Source organism: Anser anser (assembly GCF_964211835.1).
Source record: "Anser anser genome assembly, chromosome: 24".
NCBI lineage: Eukaryota > Metazoa > Chordata > Aves > Anseriformes > Anatidae > Anser > Anser anser.
The window spans coordinates 6,277,966-6,304,018 of record NC_139745.1 but is presented as its reverse complement, the minus strand read 5'-3'; the positions used below and the strand labels follow the sequence as shown (position 1 = coordinate 6,304,018).

The following is a 26,053-nucleotide window of genomic DNA, read 5'->3' as shown; positions in this document are numbered from 1 at the left end:
GCTACCAGGATGAGATCATGGCAGTTTTAATCCTTCCTGCCACATACGCAAGGACCGTAACTCACCAGAGCAGAGCCTGTGCTGAGTGAATTTATAGTCTCTTTTAGCTCGGAGTCTGAGAATCAATTTTGATATAACTGTGCTTTCAAAAGCACTGGCGAGCTGCAGCACTAGCTACTTCCACTGGTCTCTCCAAGGAAGTGCTTCATCAAGCCATTCTTTCTGCATCTGGGATTCCTCCCTACTTCCCCTCCTCATTAAGATTACACTTATCCTTTATAAAAACAGTACCTCTAAGCTGAGAGATGGGTAAGGGCAGTGCAGACTACTCATGAAGGAAGAGCAGCTGAGCCACAGCACTCCTTCAAAGCACTGCTATCCTGGCACAGCCAAGTTCCAGCTTCTCAAACACATTCATTTCTTATTCTTCTCTACCATGCATTTCTTTGCATCTTTGATCATGTCAATGCGCAAAGACTGGAAAGGAGACAAAGCTACCAACATATAAAAAAGGATGTAACAAGAGGAAGACAAGAACGAAGACGAGCACAAAGGAACCAGAAGAAGGTACAGATTAGCACGGTAGAAACTCGTGTGCTGATTTCAGCACTTGTCTTCTACCTCTGCCCTCATATTGGGGAAGGAGAAGGAGAAAATGGCAGTCCCTACACTGGACATTGTCCTTTGCAGTGACATTAGACAAGTCCATTCCCAAGATAGCTGCTCCTGAGATTATAACACCTGCTCAGCTAGAGGGCATCTTTCATCTTGATTTGTCTGACTCTGACCCAGCAGCATGACCTGACCCATCTCCAGCTTACATCTGAAAATGGAACACTTACAAATGCATTCAACAAACTTGCAGGTGAAAGTTACCAGTAAGCCAATATTGATAGAATTAATTGTAAGCTATATAAGCCGCAACCATCTTTTCTCTCTCTCTCTCTCAAAAAAAAATTATATCTATGTATATATACACACACACTCCTCTTCAGGAAACAGTTATGGAAGCATTATCATCCCTGCACAAGAAGGCAGTAAATCTGTTTGTCAGTACGTAAATCTTTATACCCCTTGCAACAACTGGTATCCGTATTGCTGGTTTATCAGCCAAGCATGAATGTCTGCTGAAAACCCACTTAAGGTAGAAGGAGTGCAGCTGGGCAGATGGTTTTCAAATTCAGCCAGTCCACTTGCAGATTGTCTTTGCTATTTTCTACCCTCCTAAAACAAGATACAATGAGAAGACTTCCTAGTTCCTGCCTCAAAAAAAAAATGCCTTGGAAGTTTTACTGTTAGTCTTGAAGCAGCAGGGCCAAATCTATTAAAAAGGAGTGGTACCTCCAGGAGCCTGCAGGCACGCTGCTACACAAGTGTACCTGAACAAGTAAACATTTTTCTGTAATCGGAGCAATTCACACAGCACTGTCGCAAGTACCATAGAATTTAATAGTCCTTCGTTCTGAAGTACATCAGATGCCTCCATCATCATTGCTGCATTCAAGACTGGATACAGCGGTATCAAAATTAAAAGAGAGTTTGGCAGGGCAAGACAAAAATGTAAAGATGGTCTTTATTCCATCTGCAGCAGGGATCACAAAAATTACAATCATGCCAACTTTCATGTTTCAGTACTTTAGCACCTGCTGGGGGCAGAAGTTAATCCTTCCCTTATTGGAAACTACTACACAAATACCTGAATAATAGCAGGGCAAGCATCCTTCCTTTGGAGGAAGACTGTATCAGAAAAATGCTGTCAGACTGGAGGAAATGCTGGTCCATCCATGCACAAAATCTCTTATCTTCTGAAAAGGCTATTGCTTGGTGTGCTCTCAAAGCTGAATTTCACCGAATGTTCTCCCTGCACATAATTCATAATTTTCTTTTTAAAACCTCACCGTTTTTTTGCTTGTTTGTTTTTTTAATGTTACAGTGAGTCCTGATACAGAGGAAAAGCAAAGACTCATAACTGATCATGCTAAAATGGCAATGACAGTTGTCCCTCCGCACTATCTGCCTGGCTCTATGAACCACTCCTTCAGTGTTACAATGCCCTTGGCTCCAAAACAGTAGGTAAGCGAACGAGAAATGTACTAAGCAGCATACATTACTGCTGTGTAACTCATTCAAGAAAGCATTAAAAGCACACCAAGCAAACAATATTTGTTCATTTTAAATTCAAGATTTATGCTACAGCTTAGAACTGCTAATTGATTGCACAGGCAGAGTCAATAAAAAGAATCAATATAAGATGCTCTGCTGAAGTACACAAGGAATTGAGGGGAAAAGACTTCAAAGCAGCAGCAACTGTTTTGGTAAAACAACACAGACACTTGTATATTTACGGACTCTCTAGTCCCTCGTGGCTCCAGAGGATTAGCAAGCAGCTCTATACTGATCAAGGAACCGAAGCTGGCCTACCCAAACAGGCCTGCACCCTTTCTGAACAAAGGAGGGATTTTACCTCCCATACAGCATCCCCCATCTGAGGCTGCAGGCCCCACTGCCAGCATCCCGCAGCCCAGCAGCACTCTGCACAGATTTGCTTTTCTTTACAGACAAAAGAGCAGCATCACCGTGGGAACTGCAGCAAGGGAAGCGAGCTTGACATGGATGGGAGAAAGCAGAAAAGCCAGCATAAATGTTCTCATATTTAGCAAAAATGCATGGCCTTAAGAAGGTGCCTTATCTTGATGGATAATACACCTACTTTTCTTTTTTTCCTCCCCTTTAGACAAAGAAATTGGAGTTAAAGCAGCTGTGCAACATTTTTGAGTACTTTGAGCACTTCATAACCTTCCCATTAGTCACCCAAAGCCTGGCAGCTTTAGGGAATCCAATAAAAAGAAACCTCAATATTAAATACATCATGTTTAGTTTTCAAGTCTTTTAAATCAAACTTACAGCCCATGAAGTTTTTCCCAACCCCAAATTGCTCATTGAATCCTATTTCATTGTGGCTTGTTCCAGATGAAGAGAGGACACTTTACCTCTGCAGAAAGGAAGAGGAAAATCCCAGGAGGCACCGTTTTCCGAATTGGCGTGACATGTGAGCAACGCGTGTCCTTCCAGAAAGAAGCCTGGATTACAGCTGTATCTCACTTTGTCCCCGATGCTGAACGTTGTCCCTTGCTGAATGCCGTTCTGCAGCCTTCCTGGGTTCCCACACGTATGACTTGGTAGAACTGCCAAAGAAAGTTGGTTCTGGTTAGGGACAGTGTATTATTGTATAACAGAGCTGGCAGGTGAGGCATCCAGAACAGCTCACCTCAAAGGAAATTTAATCACTAAAAATGTAAGAGCAAATAACCATAAAACACACCATATTGAAATTACATCAGAATTCATTAGGCCAGTTACAATTAACATTTAAGTACCATTTCTACTGAGTGCGTGTGTGTACATATACATATATATAAATACATATAAAAGGAAACACAATCACTCCCAAGCAATTGAGTCATAAACAAGATTCACTTTTTCCTGACCCATTTTTCCAGTTTCTAAACCAAAGCATTCCTCTTTCCTGAGCCCCCCTTTGCAGTTCTAGTAATTTGACATGACTACAATCGATCAAGACCTAGAGATTAGGTTGTGCAAAACAATGTTTTCCAACTGATCTTCACGAGACACCTCAAAGGCCCCTGCAATGTAAACAGGGTCGTGTTATACCTCAGAACCAAACAGAAGACAGCAAAACCTGCAATGAGCCAACTCTTGCCTGGACAAAAAGCACTGCAGAATTTCAGCCCACAAGGATTTATACTTCCCTGCACTGCACATTTAATCTGGCTTTCACACAGAGGCATCAAACCAGACTGAGCAATGCAGATGGGCCCAACTCCACCGAGGGCAAAACAGAGTTAACTGAAGGTTGCAACCAAAAGAACATGGGTACTTTATTATGAAATTAGGAAGTTGCAGCTAAAGTGCTACTATATTCTTAATCAATGCCTCTATACAGCAGCTTCAGAGAGCTTAAATAAAACTCTACAGGTTCCCATAAACCACTCCAAGAAGATCCACTCAAATCTTTGTTTTAGAGCCCAATATAAAACCAAATGAAGGCAACCACAACGCTGACAATGTCTTAATCAAATTTGAATCACGCCTTGTGCAGCATCTTCTATTACAGGGTTTTTAGTTCGCTTCTAGTTCTCGCTGCCATAGTCTGTTATCAATAGGTAATAAATTATATTAATGTCCCTTATGCTGAGCCTATTTTGCCTCTGACAGTAACTGGCAAGTGATCTCCCTGTGGTTATCTCAACCCATAAGCTTATTTTCATCGTAATTTCTTCCCCGGCCTTTTGATGGGGAGCGAGAGCACAGCATGGTGGAGCTTAGCTACCTACCAGTGTGAAACCACCACACTCAAACATCAGAGGAAGGAAAACATGGTCATTTGGAGCTGAGTGATGGTTTACCATAGGAAACAATTTTGTCGGGGGACTGAACAAAAACAGATGAATTTCGATGAGCAGAGGGAGGTTTAATCTGCAGCTCTGCCAGGGAGAAGAGGAAGATTAAAAGGAAAATGATATGCTAACGTACACAGCACGCAGCAGAATAAAATACAACCAAAACTGTGCGTAAGCACGCGAAACGAAGCACAGCTCCGGGACACTAACCAAAGCAAAACCACTGCCTCCCTGTCCTGCCACGGGACAGCATTTCGGGATCGGGAGCTGATGTTTCTCTGCTCTGCCTCCAGCACAGACCCGGCTGCCTCCGATCTGAGCCCAGGTACCTCTGGAGGGTTCTCTGCAGCAGACTGGGGACAGTACGCCCCACAGGGAAGAAAAGGAAAAACTAACCTGTAACAAATATAGGATTAACCTTCCTGCCTCCAGACATACCATCCTGCTTTCCAGTTAATCTGGAAGTGGGTTAGCAGCAACCTTGCCACCTTAAACTTGATTAATTTTAATGGCACGTGCATCTGGATTCCTGCTCTGCTTCAGTTTCTTAGATTTTCCTGGTGAGACTGCGAGCTCTTGCTGCACGCCTGTGTGCAGAGGAGCCCCTTGTAGAGCCTGGGGCCAGAAGAGCGCATTCAGCACCCTGGGAGCTGGGCTTTAGTGGCCCCATGCCACAGCATAGTGTGGGGTCACACACAAGCCCTGGCAGACGGGATTTCTACCCTTTACTCCTTCCCCCAAAATACTACTCCCATCCTCCCACAGAGCACCTGGAGATGGACGGCTATATGTTCGGCAACAACTTTCACACCAAAATATTAATGACCATGCAGCTTTTGTAATCGCGGGGGGGTGCTATCAAATACATCAGACAGGCTGAAAAACCGCGTAGAACTAATGTTTCATTTTCTGTAATGATACTCAAAACCCCAATTTAATTAAATTACCAATGTCACTTTAAAAAAAATGAACCCAACTCCTGCTTTTATGCTTCCTTCCTTTAAAATTAATGACTAGAACTTTGCTATAAATAAAAATCCATCATTTTTAAAAGTCACTCTCTAACACTAGCTGCTCTCTAGTTAATGAACTGTGAAGAATCAGACAACCCCGACCTGCATCGTATCTTAAAATCATACTTGAAAAACAGGATCTCATTTAAAAATTCTGCTTCATTTGGCTGCCTTAACTAATATTGTGTTACGGGACGGGCGGCACACATGCTTTTAGGGGGAGGCAGCATTAACTCCTTGACTGCTTTGGGTTCAATGCAGTTGCTGAATAAGCTGGTGAGCACTTTTTTTGAGAACACTGATGCACATCTGCAGAAGACAAACACTTCAGCTGCTGCATCGTGGGCCAAAAAAAATGCTTCCCAAGAGGCTGAGGCTTCCAGAGCCAGGTTCAGTAGGAGCAGCAGATCCAGCTGCCCACGCAGGATGGGCAGTCACACCCTGCGATCATTCTGGATGGCCCCAAACCTGAGCTGACGAAGTTCACCTTCTCCTACAGAGGGAAGGAGAAGAGTCAAAGGACACATCTGTGCTTCCTGAGAAAGCCCACAGCTTCACGAAGCCCCTGCCGCAGACCGCCAGGTCCAAGCAGCCGGGGCGCAGAGCTCGGCGTCGCCCTTGGGAGCCCCACAGGCACTTTGCTCGGCAGGAAGGTGGTGCCTTTGTTTCACCGCTCAGCCCGACGCCCTGAGCCACTGCCGCCACCGCCTTCACGGCGATGGATTTGCGATTCTACTCCAACATTCCTTAGAAGAGATAATATTATTGCTCATACTTGGCTGCCTCTAACAGCCAGACTCTGATTGCTTGAGAGATTAATAGAACTGTATTATTTACATCAGATGTCGCACAGAATAATATTATTAAAGCTTTGTCTTACCCATTTACCAATTCCACTGTAGATTAGTAGCATGGATTTTTTTTTTTTACTCCCCATAAAAGCTTTGTTCCTGGCAATCAACATAATATTTTTCAGTGATTGTATGGAAATGAATGCAGCCACAGACCAGATTGGTAGAGATGAATAGAAGGTCCTGTTAGTCATTTTCTAGCAAAGTATTTCTTTCCATGATGAATATAGAACAGTTTATTTTATTTGTCTTGATTTGAACAGCTGCCAAACCGTTATCTTATTTTATGACAGAGGAAAGGAAATAGGATTATTCTGCTGCAGTTGCACCTGAAGAGCTCCTCGACGTACCTCAAACAGCACCATTCAGATATACTGCGCTGGAGACCACACTCCCCAAGGGGACACGGCAAAGGAACCACGGTCGTGGTGTTAATTGCCAGCACAGGCCCAAACAGAAACAGACCTTCACTCGATCCCACAATTCGGTGATAATTACAACTACAGCTGCCACAGGAGGCAACATGAGGTAGGATGACAGGAGAACAAGACAACAGCATCTCTTCAACAAGGGACTATAAAGTGTCAGGACATTGAGAACATCAGCCAGGACTGATGTCCAAAACCTAGAAAGAATTCTCCTACTTTCTTCAATTCTCAGCCTACCCGCCAAAGGCACTTATTCTTCAAAAATGAAAGTTGTAGGCCCTGTGACCAGCCTCCACCCAACTTAACTCCTGCTTTAAACCTCTGCTCTTCTTCCTCCCCTCTTGCCTTTCAGTTTGGGCCCCTTTTATCCCACCCTTTGGGGCTTGCACATGTTCCACTGGCTTCATCCCAGTTCTTGTGTGCTACAAACAAGCAGTGAAGATTTTCCTTCATGAAGCCAGGCTTTGTAAGCTTTATATCCAGATCTATTGGTACAAGACAAAAGGTGTCACAGATTTCATATTGTGTTGCTTGAAAATGAGCTGCTAAACAAACTGGAAATGGAAGCAACACATCTGAGAATTCTCCGCCATCCATTCCTGTGAGCTGTTAAAGAGCAGCCAGAACCGATGATCATCAGAAGCTTCCCACCATTCCCTGACCGGATTGTTAACCCCATTTGGTTTTGCCCTTCTCAAGAGGCTCACCAGGCTGTTCCCAAATTCTCTCATCCCCTTGTCCAGGGATCACCACACTGGACGTTTTCAAAATCAGCAGCTTTCAAAACCTAGTACTCGTCAAGCCATGCCTCCTCATTCCAGTTCACTCGAAATTAATTAGTAGTTTAAGTCACTAGATGTGACTCAACGCATCCTTGGACAGCATCCCACCATCAAGACGCATTCAGGCTAATTACATCAGCCTTTCTCAAAACCCCACAGGCTCTTTGTTGGAAGAAAAAAAAAGCAAAAACCACAGAGATGCTTCTCATCCTGCTCATCCCATTGATACGTCTGAGTTATGTTACCAATTCAGGTCCCTTCAAACAAAACAAAAACTCAAATCTATCTCTACCTTGCTCACCATTCAGAAGAGAAATCTTCCCTGCTTCCTATTCAAATTAATCTCTGGCTTTATTTTCTCTCTATTGTTTGAATATAAAATAACCCCAGCATTTAATACATCTAGCTACTTCATTCCAGTCTATTACCCTATTTACATAGCTAAAAGAAACGTTTTTATTGCTTGAATTATCTGTGGTAGTTTACGACAGATACTTCAATGCTATCATTGTCATAACCTTGAAATCTTATCAAGGAGCCCAACTTTTATGATACGAGACCATACATTATCTCCTCATTCACAACTGATTTTCATTCCTAAAAAAAAAAAAAAGCCATGCCAGAGCAGGCACTTATAGCTCCTGAGTACAGCTACTGCAGCAGGAATAATTCTGCATAAAAGGATGCTACAGAGACAAAGCAAAATAACAAAGCCATCGATCTAAACTTACTGGCTCAGGCATCTCTGCACATCCACATTTCCAGATTAATCACCAATATGCTTTTTCTAACAGTTTCCATTTTGTTGTACCTCCCGAACCTAGCAGGGTCTTGAAGTCAAGACACCCAAACAACTCAACACAAACGTTTCTTCTGCTGGAGATCCAGGCTGGGCCAGGAAGAGCAGCATGTTGCTCGGAGAACAATGTGTTCTGTATTTATCTCACTAGAAATCTGAGGAGAGAAAGATTCTTAAAGGAGGAAGTATCTCAGATTTCCATCACATCCTGGAAAATCAACTGAAATACCTACGCACCATTAACGGTGCACCTTTGGCCAGCACAAATGTGAATTCCAACGGGTGGGGAGATCCATGCCAACCGACTTCCCCTCCCTCTCTGTCCATAACTTTCAGGCAAAGTACCGCAGGGACACTCTATGACTCTCTAATATCTTTCATCAGTGTTTCAGTGCAATCTGTTTTAGTTCAGAAGAGTTGTAACCTTCAGAATAAGTGTCCAGTGTGTGTTACAGAAAAGGAAATAAATGGTATCTTTTTCATTTCATTTTATCCTTTTTTTATGTCATGATTCATTTCCAGTACAGCCAACAGAGATAAAGCTAAATGGAAACTATTTTTTCCCTTCTAATATTTCTTTGTTCACTAAAAACCAGCCAGATAGTTACTTCTGGATAATAACAGACCAGAAGGGTTCATCATCCATCTTCTTTGTGGTAGTAGTTCTAGGGCTTTTTTGGAAATTCATTTTTCAAGTTTTCAATTTACCTTCCTTGAATGTACTAGAGCAACTTCAGCGCGACTTCCGAGAGTACCTGCGAGCTGAGCCAGGAGGACTTCAGGTTTGATTTAATCGCCCCACTACAGAAACAGCAAAAATTCAAAAACATGAAAGTGACAAGCTCATGGGAGATGTGGCAATGAACAAGCCCACCCTGAAGCATTCACCCCATTTACATTGTGACCAGACGCCATCCCGTGCTGGCACCCTGTCACATCGGACAGACTCCTAACTTTCCTTTGCCCGTGACCAACCCACGCGTTAAATGCTCACTCACGTTAATTGAATCCACTCAATACCACAGACAACCAAGTATTTCTGCAATTATCTTAACCTGTTCTGGGGAGAGCATATGCTTCCTACCCTCACTTGGCAGACAGACTGAAGACAGCTCCCCATCACAGAAAGGCCGTGAATAGAAGCCCTCTGTTCTGATGGCGCAGTCCCTCTGAGACGAACGGGCTCAGGCAACCACGCTGCTCGATTCTGCTCTTCTGATGCTTATTGAATAGGTGAGGCTAACTCTAGAGGTGTTCCACGGGCTAACATATTGAAAGCTTTGTGAAAACAGAGTTGAGTAGAGGAACGCTGTTGCTTGCATCTCAGCTCTCTGCAACACGAAGCCAACATTTTTAAGATCAAGTTCACACAGGACCTCGGGAAACACAATATAGGACTGATAGCAGGATAGGTCTAGCCTATTTCTCGTGTGCATGTACACCTAGATAGAGAGAGAGACACACAATTTTTATTTCCCAAAAGACAGTCACACTTCCTACCATCAGCTTGTTGTTACAAGCAAGATCAGGACAATCAGCTTTGTGAATCACCATTTTCTAAGAGGAGGCTTTTTCTGGAGGGACTGGAAAAGAAAGATCCTCAAAGGCAGCTGGAGGGATCAGAGGGAAATTACAGATCCATCAGGCTGTCTTCAGAGATGCAGTGAGCCCCGCTCCCTAACAGTTGGGACTTACTGCCACTCATTATTTATACTTTCAAACAAATGTCACTACTTGCTGAACATACCCGAGGAAGCCTGGCTAGCATGAAAATACAGAGACTGAAGCCCAGGTACACAAATCTTTTGCTGGGTCTGGGCCACCACCAGCATGCTGGCAGGTGCTGAGTCCCCAGGACTGGGGTCCTCCCCTGCTGCCCCAGCCCAGGACTCTCCTGCATCAGCATCCCAATCAGGCAGGCACTTGACAACCGCTCATCTTTGCGAACGTGCTCTAGTCCTGCTGCTTCTCAGCGCAGCGACACTTGAACGCAAGCTTAATTTAAAGCATGCAGTTAAGTGTTTTGCTTAGCAGGAATGGATTTAAGTGCATGTTTAAAGGCTTCATTGAACTGGCATTTAACAGCTGCAGAGTAACCTGAAGAAACTTCCCCAGGGAGGAGGAGGGTGGTTTTACATTTGTTTCCTCTCTTCCTCCCTGAACTAAGGTTAACCACTCCTAGGCAAACATAGAGATCTGCATCTTCTTGTAAGACAAATGGCAAGCCAAGAAAAGCAACGCCGCAGTACTTCTCAGCACCAGAAGACAAGTGTAGGTACCAAACCAAAGCTGAATTAAAAGAGCAGCCCCAGGGAGTTCAGCTGTGTACCAAGGCTGAGCACCTCACTCCTTTGCGCACACCAGGACCCAAAGCCAGGACATCAGCTTGAAAAAGGGGGGTCAGATTTGGAAACCCGGACTTGAGCCGATTCGATCTAGACACTGGGTGCCAGTGTTGATCCGCTCTGCATTTTGCTGGAGAGTGTCCCTGGACAAGGAAGGCTCTTTGTTCTGTTAAAAAAAAGCCTCTTCCAACTTTAGAGTCTCCATTGTTTATCTGCTTATTGATCTTCTCGAGCTATTGGCTGATTACCCAGAAACAGGAACTGGAGCCAGCTACATCTGTTTTAATAAATATTTCACAGCAGAGGAAAGACACTCACCACAACTTATCACCCTGAGATTTTTTAGGCCAGTTCTCTGGAAGCAGCCGGTATCAGGGCATGGGGCGGCAGCAGCCCCAGCAGGGAACCCAGCGGATTTGGGCTGCTCAGGTCTAACACAGCACCAGGCCCTAACACACAGACCTGCGGCGTTGTCACACCACTGGCAGCTCCAATTCCTTTGTCTCCGTTGGGTTCCACACATCTTTCCTTCCTCACTCCCAGCTTTCTGGAGCCTTTGGAGGAGCCAGCCGTGCATCACACCGTGCTCCTGCTTGGAGTGGCAGTCCACGCGTCTTCCCAAGCAAACCAAACCGAGTTAGCCTGCAACTACACTGAGGTTAAGCCACGAATAGCCCATTTCCCCCCAAGGGGGGGCAGAAACACCTGTAATTCACAGCTTCCAATTGCTTCAGCTTCCATTCAAACCACGTAAAGTCTGGCTCACCCCCTAAAGGAAACACAGAAACAACCTAGCCATGATTAAACTGCCTTCACCATTTATTTCTCCCAATTTATTCCCTTTACAGTCAGCTTTTCTGTGCTTTAGAAAGCTTGGCGACTCAATACCACGCTAGGGCCAATACCACAGGCATAACTAACTAGGAGACGCCTTACAGTGAGTACAAAGGCCAAGTAAGTGAAATCACACAGTTCGTGGGGAAATGCCCTTGAAAACAGTAAAGGTGAAGTATTACTACTGACTCTCCTACTCAACTGTAAGAGCAACCAGGAGTGCTGAGCTCCCGGTGCAGACACCTCCTATCGATGAGCAGAAAGCGCAGACGGTTCAGGATGGTGCCACAGGAGTCCCCCGAGCTGCGGTAGCAATTAGGAAGCCTTCTGCTTTCCGGCACCAGAGATGCATTATTAATTTGCGGTCATAACTGATCAAAAAAATCTAGAAAGTAATTTTATCCTCTTCACTGAAAACAAAGCTGAAGCGATCTAATTATGACATTAAAAACACGCCTAGGGCTCAGTCCTGTTTCCTAAACTCACAGGTGCCTATCCTGCAAAATTTGCCACAAGCATAATTTTGCAAGCTATGCACTAACATGCACTTATCTCAGAGAACAAGTTTTTAGCCCCACATGGGATCTCCCCAGTGCCTGGATTTATTCAGAAGCGTGAGCTTATTATGATTTCAAAACCTTATCCATCTGTTACACAAAGGCGGATGCTGTGGATCTGGGTGATCAGACCTGCCCTTTCCTCATACGTACATCCCAACCTATTAAATGGACATTAAAAGAACACTTACGCAAGCTATAGTTAAGGCAGATGGGAAGGTGAAAGCGGTAATGCCCTTAAGACTTGTTAAAAAAAGGGGGGAAAAAAAGAACACCACCAGGCAAAAATCATAGCTGAAGAGTTCAAGGTGGATGTCAAGAAAAACTCCTCCAGTAGAGGGGAAGTACAGCACGACAGCAAGCAGAACTGCCACCCGCACGTTGTGCTGTGCGCCTCTTACACGCTGCCAGGCCAGCTGTAAGACACGAGCCTGCCTGCCGGTTTTGGGTACTAACATTCACATATGAGACTTCTGCACGGGCATACGTATCTGAGAGGGAAGGGGAAAGGTCCAGCCGCCACCCGCCAAGCACTCCTCCAACCAGCGTGGCGGCTGAGCTGAGCCTGAGAAACAAAACCTAACAGCTCTTACTACAGCATTAGCTTAGCCACACAACTTGTTAGTCCAAACAAACACCGCCCTCTTGTTAAAGAAAACAAGACTGAAGATGCAGGGAACCTGGGGAGGCCACCTATCATACAATCAATCTTCCTGGCCTTCCATTTTACTCAGGGAAACAGCACAAATGCATCTCCTTGGAACTGACGAGCTTACCTCCAAGGCTAGGCCTACATCCAGGCCGAGATGCTCATTTAAGGTCAACCTGGACTAGCATGATGGTCCAAACACTTCACTGCAACCTTGAATGTACCAGGAATTGATGCAAAGAGATATTACAAATGAAAAATCCATACAGATGTGCTACAAGAAAGGCATCTATTCTATAAATATTGTCATGGAAACGATTCAGATTTGCTTTAAAGGACACTCGGAGCACATTAATGAAAGAGACCGGACTGGGACTGAACCTGGGAAATAAGATAGCACAGGATCTCAGAATTGGCCTCAATCTTGTTCCATTAGAAGGAGCAAAGCTACCTGTTGTTTAAAGTTGACATCACTGATATTCGAAAGCTGAATGTTTTGGCCTTGGCGATACAAATCTACATGGAGAAAGATCACACTGAAAGAGTTCGAGTGTAACCATAAAAACACTATGTTAGCTACCAAAAAGCATATACCAAGGAGGAAAAGATGAACACTTAACTGAGCATTCAGCAAAACAGCTCAAATGCAGGTCCTTCTACTTCCATTCTGCCTGGGTACATTTTAATTGTGCTGTTTAAACACAACACAAGCCTGTGCTCTCTGAGGGTAAAGATGCTCGATAACAAACCCTTCCTGAACCTCGGACAGGGAGCGTGGAAGCGGGCACTCACCCTCCCCACTCTACATTTTCTGCTGCAGATGCTACAGCTGCCGGGAGGAAGGTGAAAGAACAAAATCTGTTTATTACAGACATTTCCCCCAACCTCTCAGCCACAGGGGAGAATAATTCCCAGCTTCTCTGACTAACAGTTTAGACCTTGAATGTTTTCTATTAACAAAACACTAAAGCTTCGTCTGAACAGTCTCCAGCTCTTGAACCCTTCAAACGGCCAAAACAGATCCAGGCAAAGCACTTACAAATTCTCATACTGGAAAAGGAGAATTTACACAGCTCCTATCTGATACGCAATTCAATCTAAAAAAGAAAAACCCTTTTCTCTGGAGATCTGCATCAGGCACTCAGAGGAAAAGCACTGGGAAGCCAAAGCAACACTAGAGTGGAAAAAACAGGGCCCATTGTAAAAGATAAACTAAAGAGGCTGATGCATCAGCCCCGTGCTCAGCAATAGCTCACTGGAACTTGTAAGGGATTCATGCAGTGGACTTCTCTGTGACTGCTGCCACTGTCTTCGCTTCAGTAGCTGTGCTGAAACAGATATTTTTAGACTAAACCCCTTTATGAGCTGTTCATCTTATCATTGCTTCATTCCATTCATTACATTTTTAATCATGTCCAAACAACTGAACTATTAAATAAATTCCAAAGCAGCACAGCAGGCTGCGGCTCACACAAGCTAAGATCTGAGCAGTCGGAGAAAAAGGCTACTTTGGTTGAAGATTAAACCTTCCTATTCTTAAAAAACACAAAGCATCCGCTGGACTCAACTGCCACACATTCAGGATTATGGCCATTTCTCAGGCCCGTCTCCTGCTGGCATCTTAAAAGACGTTTGGGACGTGATATACTTTCATAAAAGTTACAGGCATCCCACAAAGGAGGCAGAAAGTTATATAAGTGTCTCTTCGTTAATGAACTCCACACGGCAAACGCCTTTGTTGGCCTCCATCAGAGCAACTTTTAAGTGTGGACTTGTACAGCGCAACACTTGAACCAGATGCCAAGTTCAGACAGCTTCAGGACGCTGTGAATTGCCTTGAAGTGAGAAACCCCGAAGTGCTGTGACCACGAGACGCCGCGCAGCACTCCTCCCATTGCTTACACTGGAGTGATCCAAAGACTTGAGCGATGTTTAAAGACATCCACCCACCTGCTTCTGTAAACGCAGGAAGATTTGACTGAAAACAGGCAAGCCTTTGTGCAACAAGACAGAAGGGAACCATTAGAAGGCTGGAAAAAAACTTATCGTCCTACAGCCCATTTACTTCTGGCACTATCAGGCAGCTCCCACAGAGGCTATTGAGCATCCTCCTCCCTACAAACCCCGATACTGGGGTACCGTGGACCCCAAAGGGCGCACAGAGCTGGGAGCGGGATGCGGAGCCCCAGCAGGGCTCATCCCCATGAAGCTCCGTCCCGCCAGGCTGCTCCCCGGTACGGCTGCAGCCGTGACGAGAATTACCAGTGCTAGAAAGCTACCCGAGACCTGAGTTAAATTGAATATATTCTACAGCAGAGACAACAAAGCTTAACAACATGTGACATTTATATAATATTTTACATGTTCAAAGCATCGTTTAGGTATTACCTGCAGCTCAGGGTCAGCTAGACTGGAACTCTATTTAGAACTAGTTCTCCTGGGATTCCTGATAATGGATGCTTCACTTGTACCAGGAAAAAAAAAAAAAAAAAACAAGAAAAAAAAAAAACAAGAAAAAAAACACAAAAATAGATCTGTTTAGGAGGTAGCACAGCCTGTATGCTTTCATTGCAACCTACAGTCTCAGAAGAATAACAGATTTTTTCCAACTCTCAAGTTTTCCTTTTAATTTGACTTCTACACAGAAGATCATGACAATGCACATTGAGAGGTACAAACTCAGTTTAACTCACATTCCAGATCCCAGGTCAAGGAGAGCATCAACAGCCAGAAAAATCATCTTCTGATATATAAACTGAGCTACTGATTTGAGGCAGGGTGAATAATACAACTTTCAGCTACCTTTCCCAGCTACAAGTGCACTTTAAACTCCTCATAAGCATAGCAAACGGTGTCAGTCTCTCATTTCAGAGAGCAGCTTCAAAGGGTGCGTGGCAGCAGGATCACGACCCTCTCAGAGCCGCGTGCTGGTGGCACAGGCTCCGCTTACTCAAATGCAAACTTCCTTTATCCAACTCGGGGAGCCACAACTCAAGCAGCAGAGCACTCGTTCCTGACCTCTCCATTTCCATCAGGTCTCTTCTATGCCTTGAATTCATGAGCAGGCTGCCAGCTCAGGGGGACACCGACGTCATGAGAATGAGAAGAGATGAAAATGCTGGAAAACAGCTTAGGCAGAACGCATCCAAACAAGCATTTATGGACAACTGTGATACATTCACAACAGAACACAACTGCTAATGGCATTCCAATATGAAATATCCTTGCATAAACTCATTCCTCCTCCCACTGTTTCTGCAAGGCTGGTCTAATTTTATAGGATAAGCACTTACACGGCAGGAACAGGGTAACAGTGAGATCAATGACTGCAAGAATTTTTAATTAGCATAAAGGTTCCTCTGCATTAGTTTACAGAATTGAGAAACGCTACAATGTCTGAAAGGTTAATTCTGAGAGACTCTGAGACCCAAATCTGTGTCAATGACACTGAAAAATGCATGTAATTTGTGACAGTGCAAAGAACAAACTGCTCTCTTCTGGAGAGCTACAGGAAAAATTTGGAATTACTTTTATGCCACTTCTATTAGGAAGTTCATGTTTCAAATATGTTGTTTTCTTAAGAGTGGGGTTTATGAGATTTTTAACATTAAATTCACTTGATACCAAACTACAGGATATATAGTATTAAAATGCAGGGTGGTTCCCAATCAGTCTCCAAAGTGCAGCCAAGATGTACTCTGCAGGAGGCAAAATCCCATGGAATTTAGTAACAGCACTGAAAAGAAAGCTCCAGCAACAAGTGGAACACAAAGTTAGTGGTCTAGGAGGGACAGAGAATTAGAATCCTTACCACCTAGTCCAGCTGCCTGACCTCTTAGGGCTAATCAAAAAATGAAGCACGTTGATGAGGACATCATCCAAATGCCTCTTGAACACTCGCAGAAGTCTGTTCCAGCATCTGACCACCCTCACATAACAAGTTTTGTCCTGACATCTGGTCCAACCCTCTCCAGCACAGCCATGCCATTCTCACACACCCAGCCATCTAGGGAGCAGAGCCTACCTCTGCGCTTCCTCCCCTTCCCAAAATACGGTGGTCCAGGTTTCCTCACCCTCTCCTCACAGGTCATGCCCTCCAGCCCTTTTACCAGCTTTGCTGCCCTCCTCTGGATGCTTTCATTTTTATACTGGGGACCCCGGAACTGCACGCAATAGCCAAGGTGAGGCTGTACCACCTCTAAATACAGCAGGGTCAGGGGAAGTTAAAAATACTCCTGCAAATAGTTTTTTGCTTCATAAGGCTAAACAAAGCCAGCCATGACATTAATGTCTTCCATAAAAAAAAAAAAAAAAGTAGGAGATACCATCTTCACATACACAACTCAAACAGGGAACAGAAGAAAAGTTACACATTTTGGAGGGGAAGAAGTATATTAGTTCTAGTTCAGGTGTAGCACTGTGCATGAGTATTTCAAAGAGTAATCTGAAAAACCATTGGACATACGGAAAAATGCTCGGAAAGTAGCCACTTCTTGCAGCAGTAAGCTCTAATGGATTAGTTAGAACGACATTGTAATGCTTTTTATAAAACCCTTTATCTTTTATAACCTCTTTATGAGCTTTTTTGTGCTAAGCTGGAAATATCCAGACATCCCTACTGTTTATGGAAGCAATGACAGACCTGCCAAGTTCCCCGTCCTCCATTCTCAATTGCTGATTATCAAGAATGGAGGCCACAATATTGAAGAAGCAATGTGTATTTATATCTCTTTGGCAGAAAGATCCCTTTTGAATGAACTCTCATGTTTCCCAGTTAGAGATGGATGCAAAGAGGAGCTGAGGACCTTCAAGTTTTAAATACAAAGGAGACAAAAACTCAATTTAGTAACAAAGACAACTTTTCCCTGTTTTGGGACATCTAAATGGACTGAAGTGCCAGAAGATGATTTAGGGTGTTGGCAGGAGATTTCTTGGAAAGAAAATGTTGGCAGCACCTTCCAGACTGGAGTCTGTTCCAGTGAGGCTGCATGTACGTATGTGGCTGTCCAGGCACGTATGTTAAGGTGTGCACAGCACCCTGCTGGGCTGTGCACAGGACGACAAGGCTGCGACACACCAATGGCAGGTGGCTGAGCATCTGGAGTCAGTAGCCCCCACAACAATAATACCTGCACATGAAAACCTGACCCATCAGAGAAGACGGGCACCTGTATTTACACTACACCTATATAACGCTACTCATGGCTGAAATTGTAAATTCCTTTATTAAGCTCAGCACAAGTTGTGCACTGTGCAGCTTTCGTACACTGTGCTTAGCACCAAGTTTTGCATAATCTTTGGCCTTGAAACTAGCTGGGAAATGAGGAAGAAATGGCTAGAACCTCTGGAGAAGAACAGCTCTGCAAAGGCGCAGGAGCTCAGTGAACCTCCTTGGCATACATCTACCAGCCGACTCCCCACTTACCCAGGCCAAGACCAGCCAGAAGACGAAGCCTCCACCTGCAGCAGCCTGGCAGCTCTGTCGCTGCAAGACAGCCAGAAATGCTGAAAGTCAAATAACAAAACTGTACCAGAAGTTAATCCTTTGAGTGCGAGGCACTCTGAAAGACCTGGTCTGTCAGTCAGCTGGGGCCAGGGTGGAAGAAGGCCCCGGTGAGAGAAGAGAAATGGAGAAAAGCAACTGTTCGGTTACATCCTTACAGATGAGATCTCTCACTGTGAAATTTCCAAGATAAAGCATAGCACAGCGCTTCCCTGGGGGCAGAAGGCAGTCACCGTGACTTTATCAAGTAACTAGTTATAATTTTCATGCAAATAACAAGAATAATCAAATGACTATCACAGCTGTGTCAGCCTGAAGAAAATAACATCACCGGGCTGATCAAAGCAAGCAGCTGACCGCACAGACAGCACGTTCAAGATGGTATCTGTCCTTTTGCAACTCGTTCGCTTTGGTGTGAGCTAAAAATAATAAAAAAAAGTTACCTCTGAGGCTGCTTGTAACTGACTGAGCACAACAGCCTTCCACAAGCACCCACCACAGTTACCGGTCAGCATCCAAGGGGTCACAGGCCCGCGCACCCAGGTTTTGTTTATTTTCACTCAGTCTTTGCTGGCACAGAAGTACAAGCAGAATGCATTTGCCATTCCTCAAGGCAAAGCACCAGACAGGTCTGTGTGCTGAGGAATGGATGAAGCAGCTGAACAAATGAGGACAAGATCCAACAATCAGCAAGGCTTGTTTGGTTTTTGTGTTTGCTCCCCCTCACACACACTTTTTTTAAAAAAAAAAAAAGCAGAGGTGTTCTCATCTCTTTCGTTAAGCCTCAGGATAGCATCACACAACTGAGTTTGCTGCCCTGGTTTATTACTGTCTTAGCTGTAAAAACTCCATCTTTCCAAACTGGCCATGGCTGGGGTGATTTTGCTGGATGCTGTGATTTTAACACAAAGCTCATAGGACATGAATCATCTTTTGCACTACTTAATATATATTCAATTTAGCTGAAATACTGGGTCAAAAATTATTGGTCCACATACAGGGAATAATTGCATGCTGCTTACTTCTTTGAGAAGCCAATCTAAAACCAACGTAATGAATTTGACGACAGGGAAATTCAGACACAGCTAATAAAAATTTACCCTTAAGGAAATAAGTGCCATAAGTAACGCACACTTTGCTTTCCATCTATTGCATAAATTAAAGGTCACACACTTAACTCATACAAACTAAATGATTTTTTCTGATAATTAACTTTATACAGCATATGTTACAGCACTGGGGTGGGCCTGCAATGATAAAAATCAGGAACTTGAAATGAAATCACACATTTTTTCCAGCTATGGTTGCAATCATTGTGTCCATTGCCCAGAAGGAAAACATTTTCTAAAAGGGTCCTCTTCACTGGGAGCTAACTGGATTGCCAGTGATTTGCACATTAAAAGGTTCAGGATGAACAGAGATGTGCTTGTGGGTTCGTACTGGACAGTTCTCAGGGAAAGCCGTGTCTGCTGCCTCACTGGCTGTGTAAGGCCGTTCACTGCTAATGTCATTTAAACTCTCTACACTACGTCTGGGCAAAAGATGCACAATACTTTTTTATCAGAACTTGATCTAATCCTGTTGAAGAGAGATTCTATTTCATTCAAACAGGCACTGTTCATATCAGACCAACATATCTAATAATTAAACGCTTAAGTTTTTGCACGAAAAGCAAAGGATTATTAGAAAATAATTAGGCATTAAATACTGCCAGCGCAGAAGAGAATGTGTGAAAAATCAGTATTCAGGAATGAATCAGAACTTGTTGCAATTTTCCATAAATGTGTTTCTGGGTGGGTGGCTGAAATCAAGCTTTAATATTTTCGGTGACCTTTTCACTTCTTCATCAGAAGTATTATTCATTGACCAGAGTTACCTAGCCAAAGGAAACAGGTTGAATAAATTTTCCTAAATCTTTTACATCTCTATAGTATGTTTGACTTAGCTTTTTATTATTGTTAGTGCTGGATTACTTGTTCTGTATTTTATACCAAGCTTCCTATCTTCTAGAGAAAGAATGGCTTGGTACAGCATTGCTACAAAGCTACATGGGTCAGATCATCAGAACCTCTGCAAAGTGAGAGAAAGCCAGGTTGCATTTATTTTGCCCTACATTTCAAGGATTACTGATTGACAGGCCCAATGCTTACGAATAATAATAATATCACTGAGCCTTTCTGTGCTTGACTAATCATTGTTTTCCCTGTCTAATAACAGGATGCAGTTGATATGGAAGACTTAATAGCATAAAACCATAGTGACCTTCCCCACCTGAGAAGACGGTGCGGAAAGTGACAGCTGATAAACACAGAGCAACTGGGAGAATGCTCCAGCCATTTCATCTCCAGACACATCTGCCATAATAATCAGGGTAACAACGAACTCGGACTTGACGACAATCCCCCGCTCCCAATTCTCCCCCTTCCTTCCGCAGCATTTCATCTCGCCATTCCTAATACTTGGGGAAAGAAGCAATTTGCACTTTCTGTCCTGGTGATGCGCTCCGAGACTCCCTTAACACAGCCCCAAGCACCTCGACCACTGAATCATCTCAGATCTGGATGGTAAAGCAGATATCCATGTACAAGTACATTTTCATCTAGATGTTGACAGTGTTAGAGGCACTGTTTCCTGCCACCTCCCTAAAATTGCTGTTAATACTCTCCTCACACCGCAGCAGCTCATGCCCTGAATGAAGCATCGCTGCTCCTGCTCAGCCCTGAATAGCTGTACGTGGCATTTTCCAAACACAAGCTGCAAGCACGTTTAAGGAAATGCCTTTTCCCCTACCTGCTATTTCAGATACAGTAATCAATAACAAAAATTGTAAAGGCAACTGATACTTAGGACATGAAGAACTACTAAATCTGAAGAAAAGCCTGTAGTACATACATATATTACCCCTCTTTTTATTTATATGAAGCTGAACTGTTCTCAAAGTAGCTTATATCTGCATGAAGAGTTTATACAGGGAGATATAAAACACCTTGATTTGAGTCAAGGAACAGAAAGGGCATAAAACAAGCAAAGAGTTCCCTCCATGAACTTCTACAGCTGCTGGTGAGCCCTACAGTGGCTGAGAACAGTATTTCAAGGCAAAACCCAAAATATCTGCCCAACATCCTTCAGTGCAGGTAGTTTTGCTAGGGATAGACTTGTGGATCTGCATTTGACTTGGGGTTAGGGACTCACTAAAAAAAATTCAATCTAAGTAAATCAGCATAAAGCAGAGCAGTACAGTGAAGGACACTGAAGTACAGTGAAGGACATTTTTTGCCACAGAGAATAGTTTGGGTTGGATGGGACCTTAAAGCCCACCTAATTCCAACCCCTGCCATGGGCAGGGACCCCTCTCCACCAGCCCGGGTTGCTCCAAGCCCCATCCAGCCTGGCCCTGGGCACCTCCAAGGATAGGGCATCCACAGCTTCTCCGGGCAGCCAGTTCCAGTGCCTCGCCACCCTCTGATTAAAGAATTTCTTCCTAATAACTAATCTAAAGCTCCCCTCTTTTAGTTTAAAGCCATTACATTTGTTTTGGGGGAAGAAAAGAAAGAGGTGCTCTTTTTTAAATCTCAAATGGCTAACAGCTAATCAGTACTGCCTTCTGAATCAAAATATTTCTCATGGTGAGAACGTATGGTAATCAGACAGATCACCACATGGCATGTGCGTTCACTTCTGGAAGTGGAGATAAGTTAATTCCATACGCATTTAATTTGAATTACGATGGATTCAGGCTGAGCTGAGCAAAACCTAAACCAAAAGGTGTACTGCACACAGTCATAGCCTTTTGGTATTTAAGCTTTCCTGAAGATACCTTGTATAGCTGAATACATACATACAGGTCTTTTATTTATTTATTTTAATATATCATCTGCTTTAGCTCTCAGTATCTCTGCTCTAAAGGAGTAAAGCAGGCGACTAAAGGATAGGAGACTCCTGCCCTGTTCTTCAGTGGAGCTGATGGAGCAAACAAAACCCACCCACCACCAGGAGTCACAACAACTCCCGGCTTGAGCTACAGATCGAGCAGGGCTCTTCCAGTAAGACGGGTCCCAGCAAGCTGCTTGGAAGTTATTTACTTATTTATAGTCAGGTTCTGCTTGGACAGATGACATTTTAATCTCAAAACTGGAAAGAAATACTACCAGGTAAAGAAAAGGGGAAGGAATTACCATCCACCGACTAGGTGGATTTGGACGGATTGAGAGGAGATGTCTCACAGGAGCTTAGATCCAATCAGCACGCCAGAGGATTTTGCGGGATAGGTTTTCTGTTACGCAGCGAAGCAGGCTTCCATTCAGTCTCTGCAAACTGCTTTCTATTTCCCGACCGTTACTGCTACGAGCGATAAGTTCAGTTCAGGGCAAGCCACTAAAAGCAATGCTGGCCAGCCCAATCACCTTCTCTTTTTCTGCAGTAATTGCCTTACCTGCATAATCGAAAGTCAACTAGTCTCCTACTAATGGAGAAAGTGAAGCTTAAAGCTAATTTTTTGTATCTAAACCGCTGCATATAGACAGTTTTAGGCTGGATTTTCAGCAGTCCGCCCCATAGCTTCCTCTAAAGTCAGAATTTCAATGGTGGTCAATTTGGGAGAAAACGACCGAAAAACTACTCACACTGGCAATAATTAAAATTGGCCAATACATCTTCTAAGGACAAAAGGAAAATCCACAGCTTTGGAGAATATCTAATTTTCATAGCCTTGATCCATTGATGAGGGAACTGGGGAACCAGCAGAGGTAAGTAAACCAAAGAGAGCAGCAGCTGCATTAGCAGCAAGGATTTGTTCAGAGACCTGAACAACCACCCTCGGCATCTCACCTTCCTTTTTATAGCCACCATGGCTGTACCTGCTTGAGCACATTGTGCGTGTAAGGATGAGATGGTAATGAAGGACGGACAAGCCTTTTAACCAAATTGCCTTGGCAGCAAGTCTGCAATTTTCACACAGCTCATTAGTGGTGACTTTTTATGGAAATGTATGCTGAAACAAAACCAAACGCATCTAACAACTACATGTTCTGCAAATAGATTCCTTGATTGAAAAGAAATGGCTCTATTATATGCAAAAGAAAAAAGGAGCAAAAAGGGAGGAAAATGAAGGTCTGTCAGGAAAGAAACAAGATCAGAGTCCTTCACAAGGTACCTTCATGCTGCTGTGACGACACTTCAAGGTACCGACTCTCAACACCTGCCACCTGCACAGGCAGGTACGGCAACACAGAACTCGCAAGTGCATCTCAAGCACAAATAGCCGTCGAGTCCGAAATGCCAGGAAAGCAAAAGCAATACTAAATCTTGCAAATTCTTTTGTGTTTTCTGCTCATCCAAACATCCATCTCTAAAATGGACTGATCCACAGAGCAGCTGCGGTGCGATGGGAGAAGCAGCAGGACCTCCTTGACAGCAAAGTGTCCCCGTATTGTAGCTGGGCAAGTGTCACTTGATGTTTGTTTAGATGCTTAATGCTGGATCCTATTTGCAAAGCATTATTTCTGCTCTCCTGCGTCTGCACTGATTGATCTCATTTGCATATGCAAATCAAATGCCAATATGAGACACTTAATATTCTCTCAACTTCATTTAGTGCTGCAGCAGCATGGGTCAATATCTCACTCCATCCTCCAGTACGTGGGGAGGGGAGGGGAGGGCTCTCGCTGAGTCAGCAAATGCTAATAAGCTTTGCCGCTTTCAAGTCTTAAAATCAATTAGTAGTAAATTAAGGCAGACTTGCTGGGAGCTCATTTAAGTAATAAAAATCTTTTGTATAGCTAAAGAGAAAAGAACAGGAAGGTTGGTTTTTCCCTCCCTGGTTCCCTTGGGAGGTGTTTTAATCAGAAGTCATAATGGAAAGCAATGCATCTGCCGCAATGTTTATTGAGACGGGGATCTGCTCTGCCATTTTTGCTGGCTGCAGAGGTAAGGCAGTAACGATATTCAGAAAACACCCAATCCTTATTGCAAATTTTTATTACTGAGCTTGGACATAGTTAAACTCAATGAACGGGGTCATATCCTGCCCTTGAACAACATTAACGTAACCAGAAAGAGGAACTGAGAGGGGCACATCCACATCCAGCCCTCTGCCCTGTATTCCAGACACCCAGCCCACACTGCAGCGGCACTCTGCTTGTGTTGATGCTTACAGAGCAGTCACTGGGCTGTCACAGCACCAAACATCCCACCGTGTCCCACGGGCTCTCTATTATTAACACCACAAGTCTCCTGGAGCAAGCGCTGCATGGCAAGGTGCATCAGCAGCTTCAGCAGCCCCAAAAAGCCCCAGCCTGCAGCCTCAGACCTCATCTGCCCCAGCAGAGAGCCTGAGCCCCCCCCACCCAAGCCCCTGGCTCACCTCCCTGTGCTGACGGGTGCTCAGCACCACCAAGTCGGGAATTAAGGGACTGCACCAAGCAGACCCACTGAAACCACAGCTAACCAACTGAGGACCTGGCGCAGCGCTGCTCCAGCACAGGCTCGCCCCATCCTGCCGGCAGAGGAGGCGCAGGCAGGAGGCCCGATGGCACTGAGGCCGAAGGCACATCCTCTCCCTCCCAGGCAGCTCCCGCAAGGCTCCAGGGCCCAGAGCTTGCTGCTCTGTCGAGCTGCCACTACAGATGGCACGGGCCACGCACGTACCTGACCTTGCAGCAATCACGAGAGGCTCTCGTTATTCAGAGCTGAGCCGCACCCCAGCTGGCAGCAGAGCTAATTTCAGCTCTCCGCACCAGGAGGTATTCGCACCTGAACGCTGCCCACGCCTAAAGAGAAGCGCCCCTCGTCACGCTTCCCAGGGAAACGGTGGCTATCACAGCTGTTTACATCTATTTCTTCATTTTCCGATTGAGATTTTTTTGTTGGAGCGCCTGACCACCTGATGTGGCACCGCACCCGAACACTACAAGGGGCAAACTCCTGGCTTGTTGGCTTCATTGTACTTCAAATTTATTGGACATCATCTGCAAGCATCAGACTGAGCAGCACCTCCACGGGTTCCTGCCATGGCTGTGAAAAATAACAGTCACCACTGTCATGCCAGGTCTCCATTCACCTCCCTTTCAAGGCTGAAATGCCACTGATGACTCGAGTAAGTTTCTGACATGAGAACAGTTTCATCCACATAACGAAAAGGAGTAAGTAGAAATTGGTAACTGGAAATAAATAGCAAAATTAGGGTTTACAAACCAGCTTGAGATTTCAGGTAGCTTTTTGCCCTTTGGAAGTTGTTTACAAAGTTCGTCTAAGGTACCAAATTCTGAAGTTTTTTGTGTGTTACCCAAAAAGAATAAACGCCTGCCACGTCCTTCAGAGCTGGCGCAGGCCGGCAGCGAGGGGTGGCGAGAGGCACGGGCAGGCACCGGGGGCACTCCGGGACAGGGCTCAGCCGACTGCTGCTGACCCGCCGGGCGTTTTGCTATTTCTCTCTCCAATTTTGCACTCCCCAATCCACCCACGTGACTGCGCGGAACAGCTGACTGTGCAAAAATCTATTGTTTCAAGACGCATATGGTACATTAAGTGAAACAGGAGCTGCACGTTGTGAACAGCTGATGATAAACAGGGACACAGCTACGGAGTTGAGAAATTCTGGAAAAACTCCAAAAAGGAGCCATAAAAAAAAAATCTGAAACCATATGATATGGAAACCCATTGCCAACCAAATTTTTTTGCATAACATAGAAAACGCTTAATTGGAGACAAAAAAAAAATCCAATGCTATGCTTTAAGTCTAATTATACAACTACTGCTCTTCCAGACGCTGGGCTGTGTAAAACAATGCTGTCAGTCAATATTATTGACAACAGCGCATTGCCTTACTGCCTACTGGGGGTCTCGCTTTATCATGTAGTCCCGATATTAACACT

General features: G+C 44.4%; 1 protein-coding gene across 17 annotated transcripts in view; it reads right to left on the bottom strand.

The window, feature by feature from the left end:
- The window catches only part of CSMD2 (CUB and Sushi multiple domains 2), a gene marked incomplete at its 5' end in the record, with an annotated part of 338,842 nt that overhangs the window by 222,527 nt on the left and 90,262 nt on the right, over window positions 1-26,053 (bottom strand). For all 17 annotated transcript variants that reach the window (XR_014575007.1, XR_014575008.1, XM_083809741.1 and 14 more), the window contains one exon: window positions 2,991-3,185. Coding sequence is in view for 15 of the 17 variants with exons in the window: in XM_083809741.1 (XP_083665867.1) it covers window positions 2,991-3,185 (195 nt within the window). The remainder of the gene's footprint in view (window positions 1-2,990; window positions 3,186-26,053) is intronic.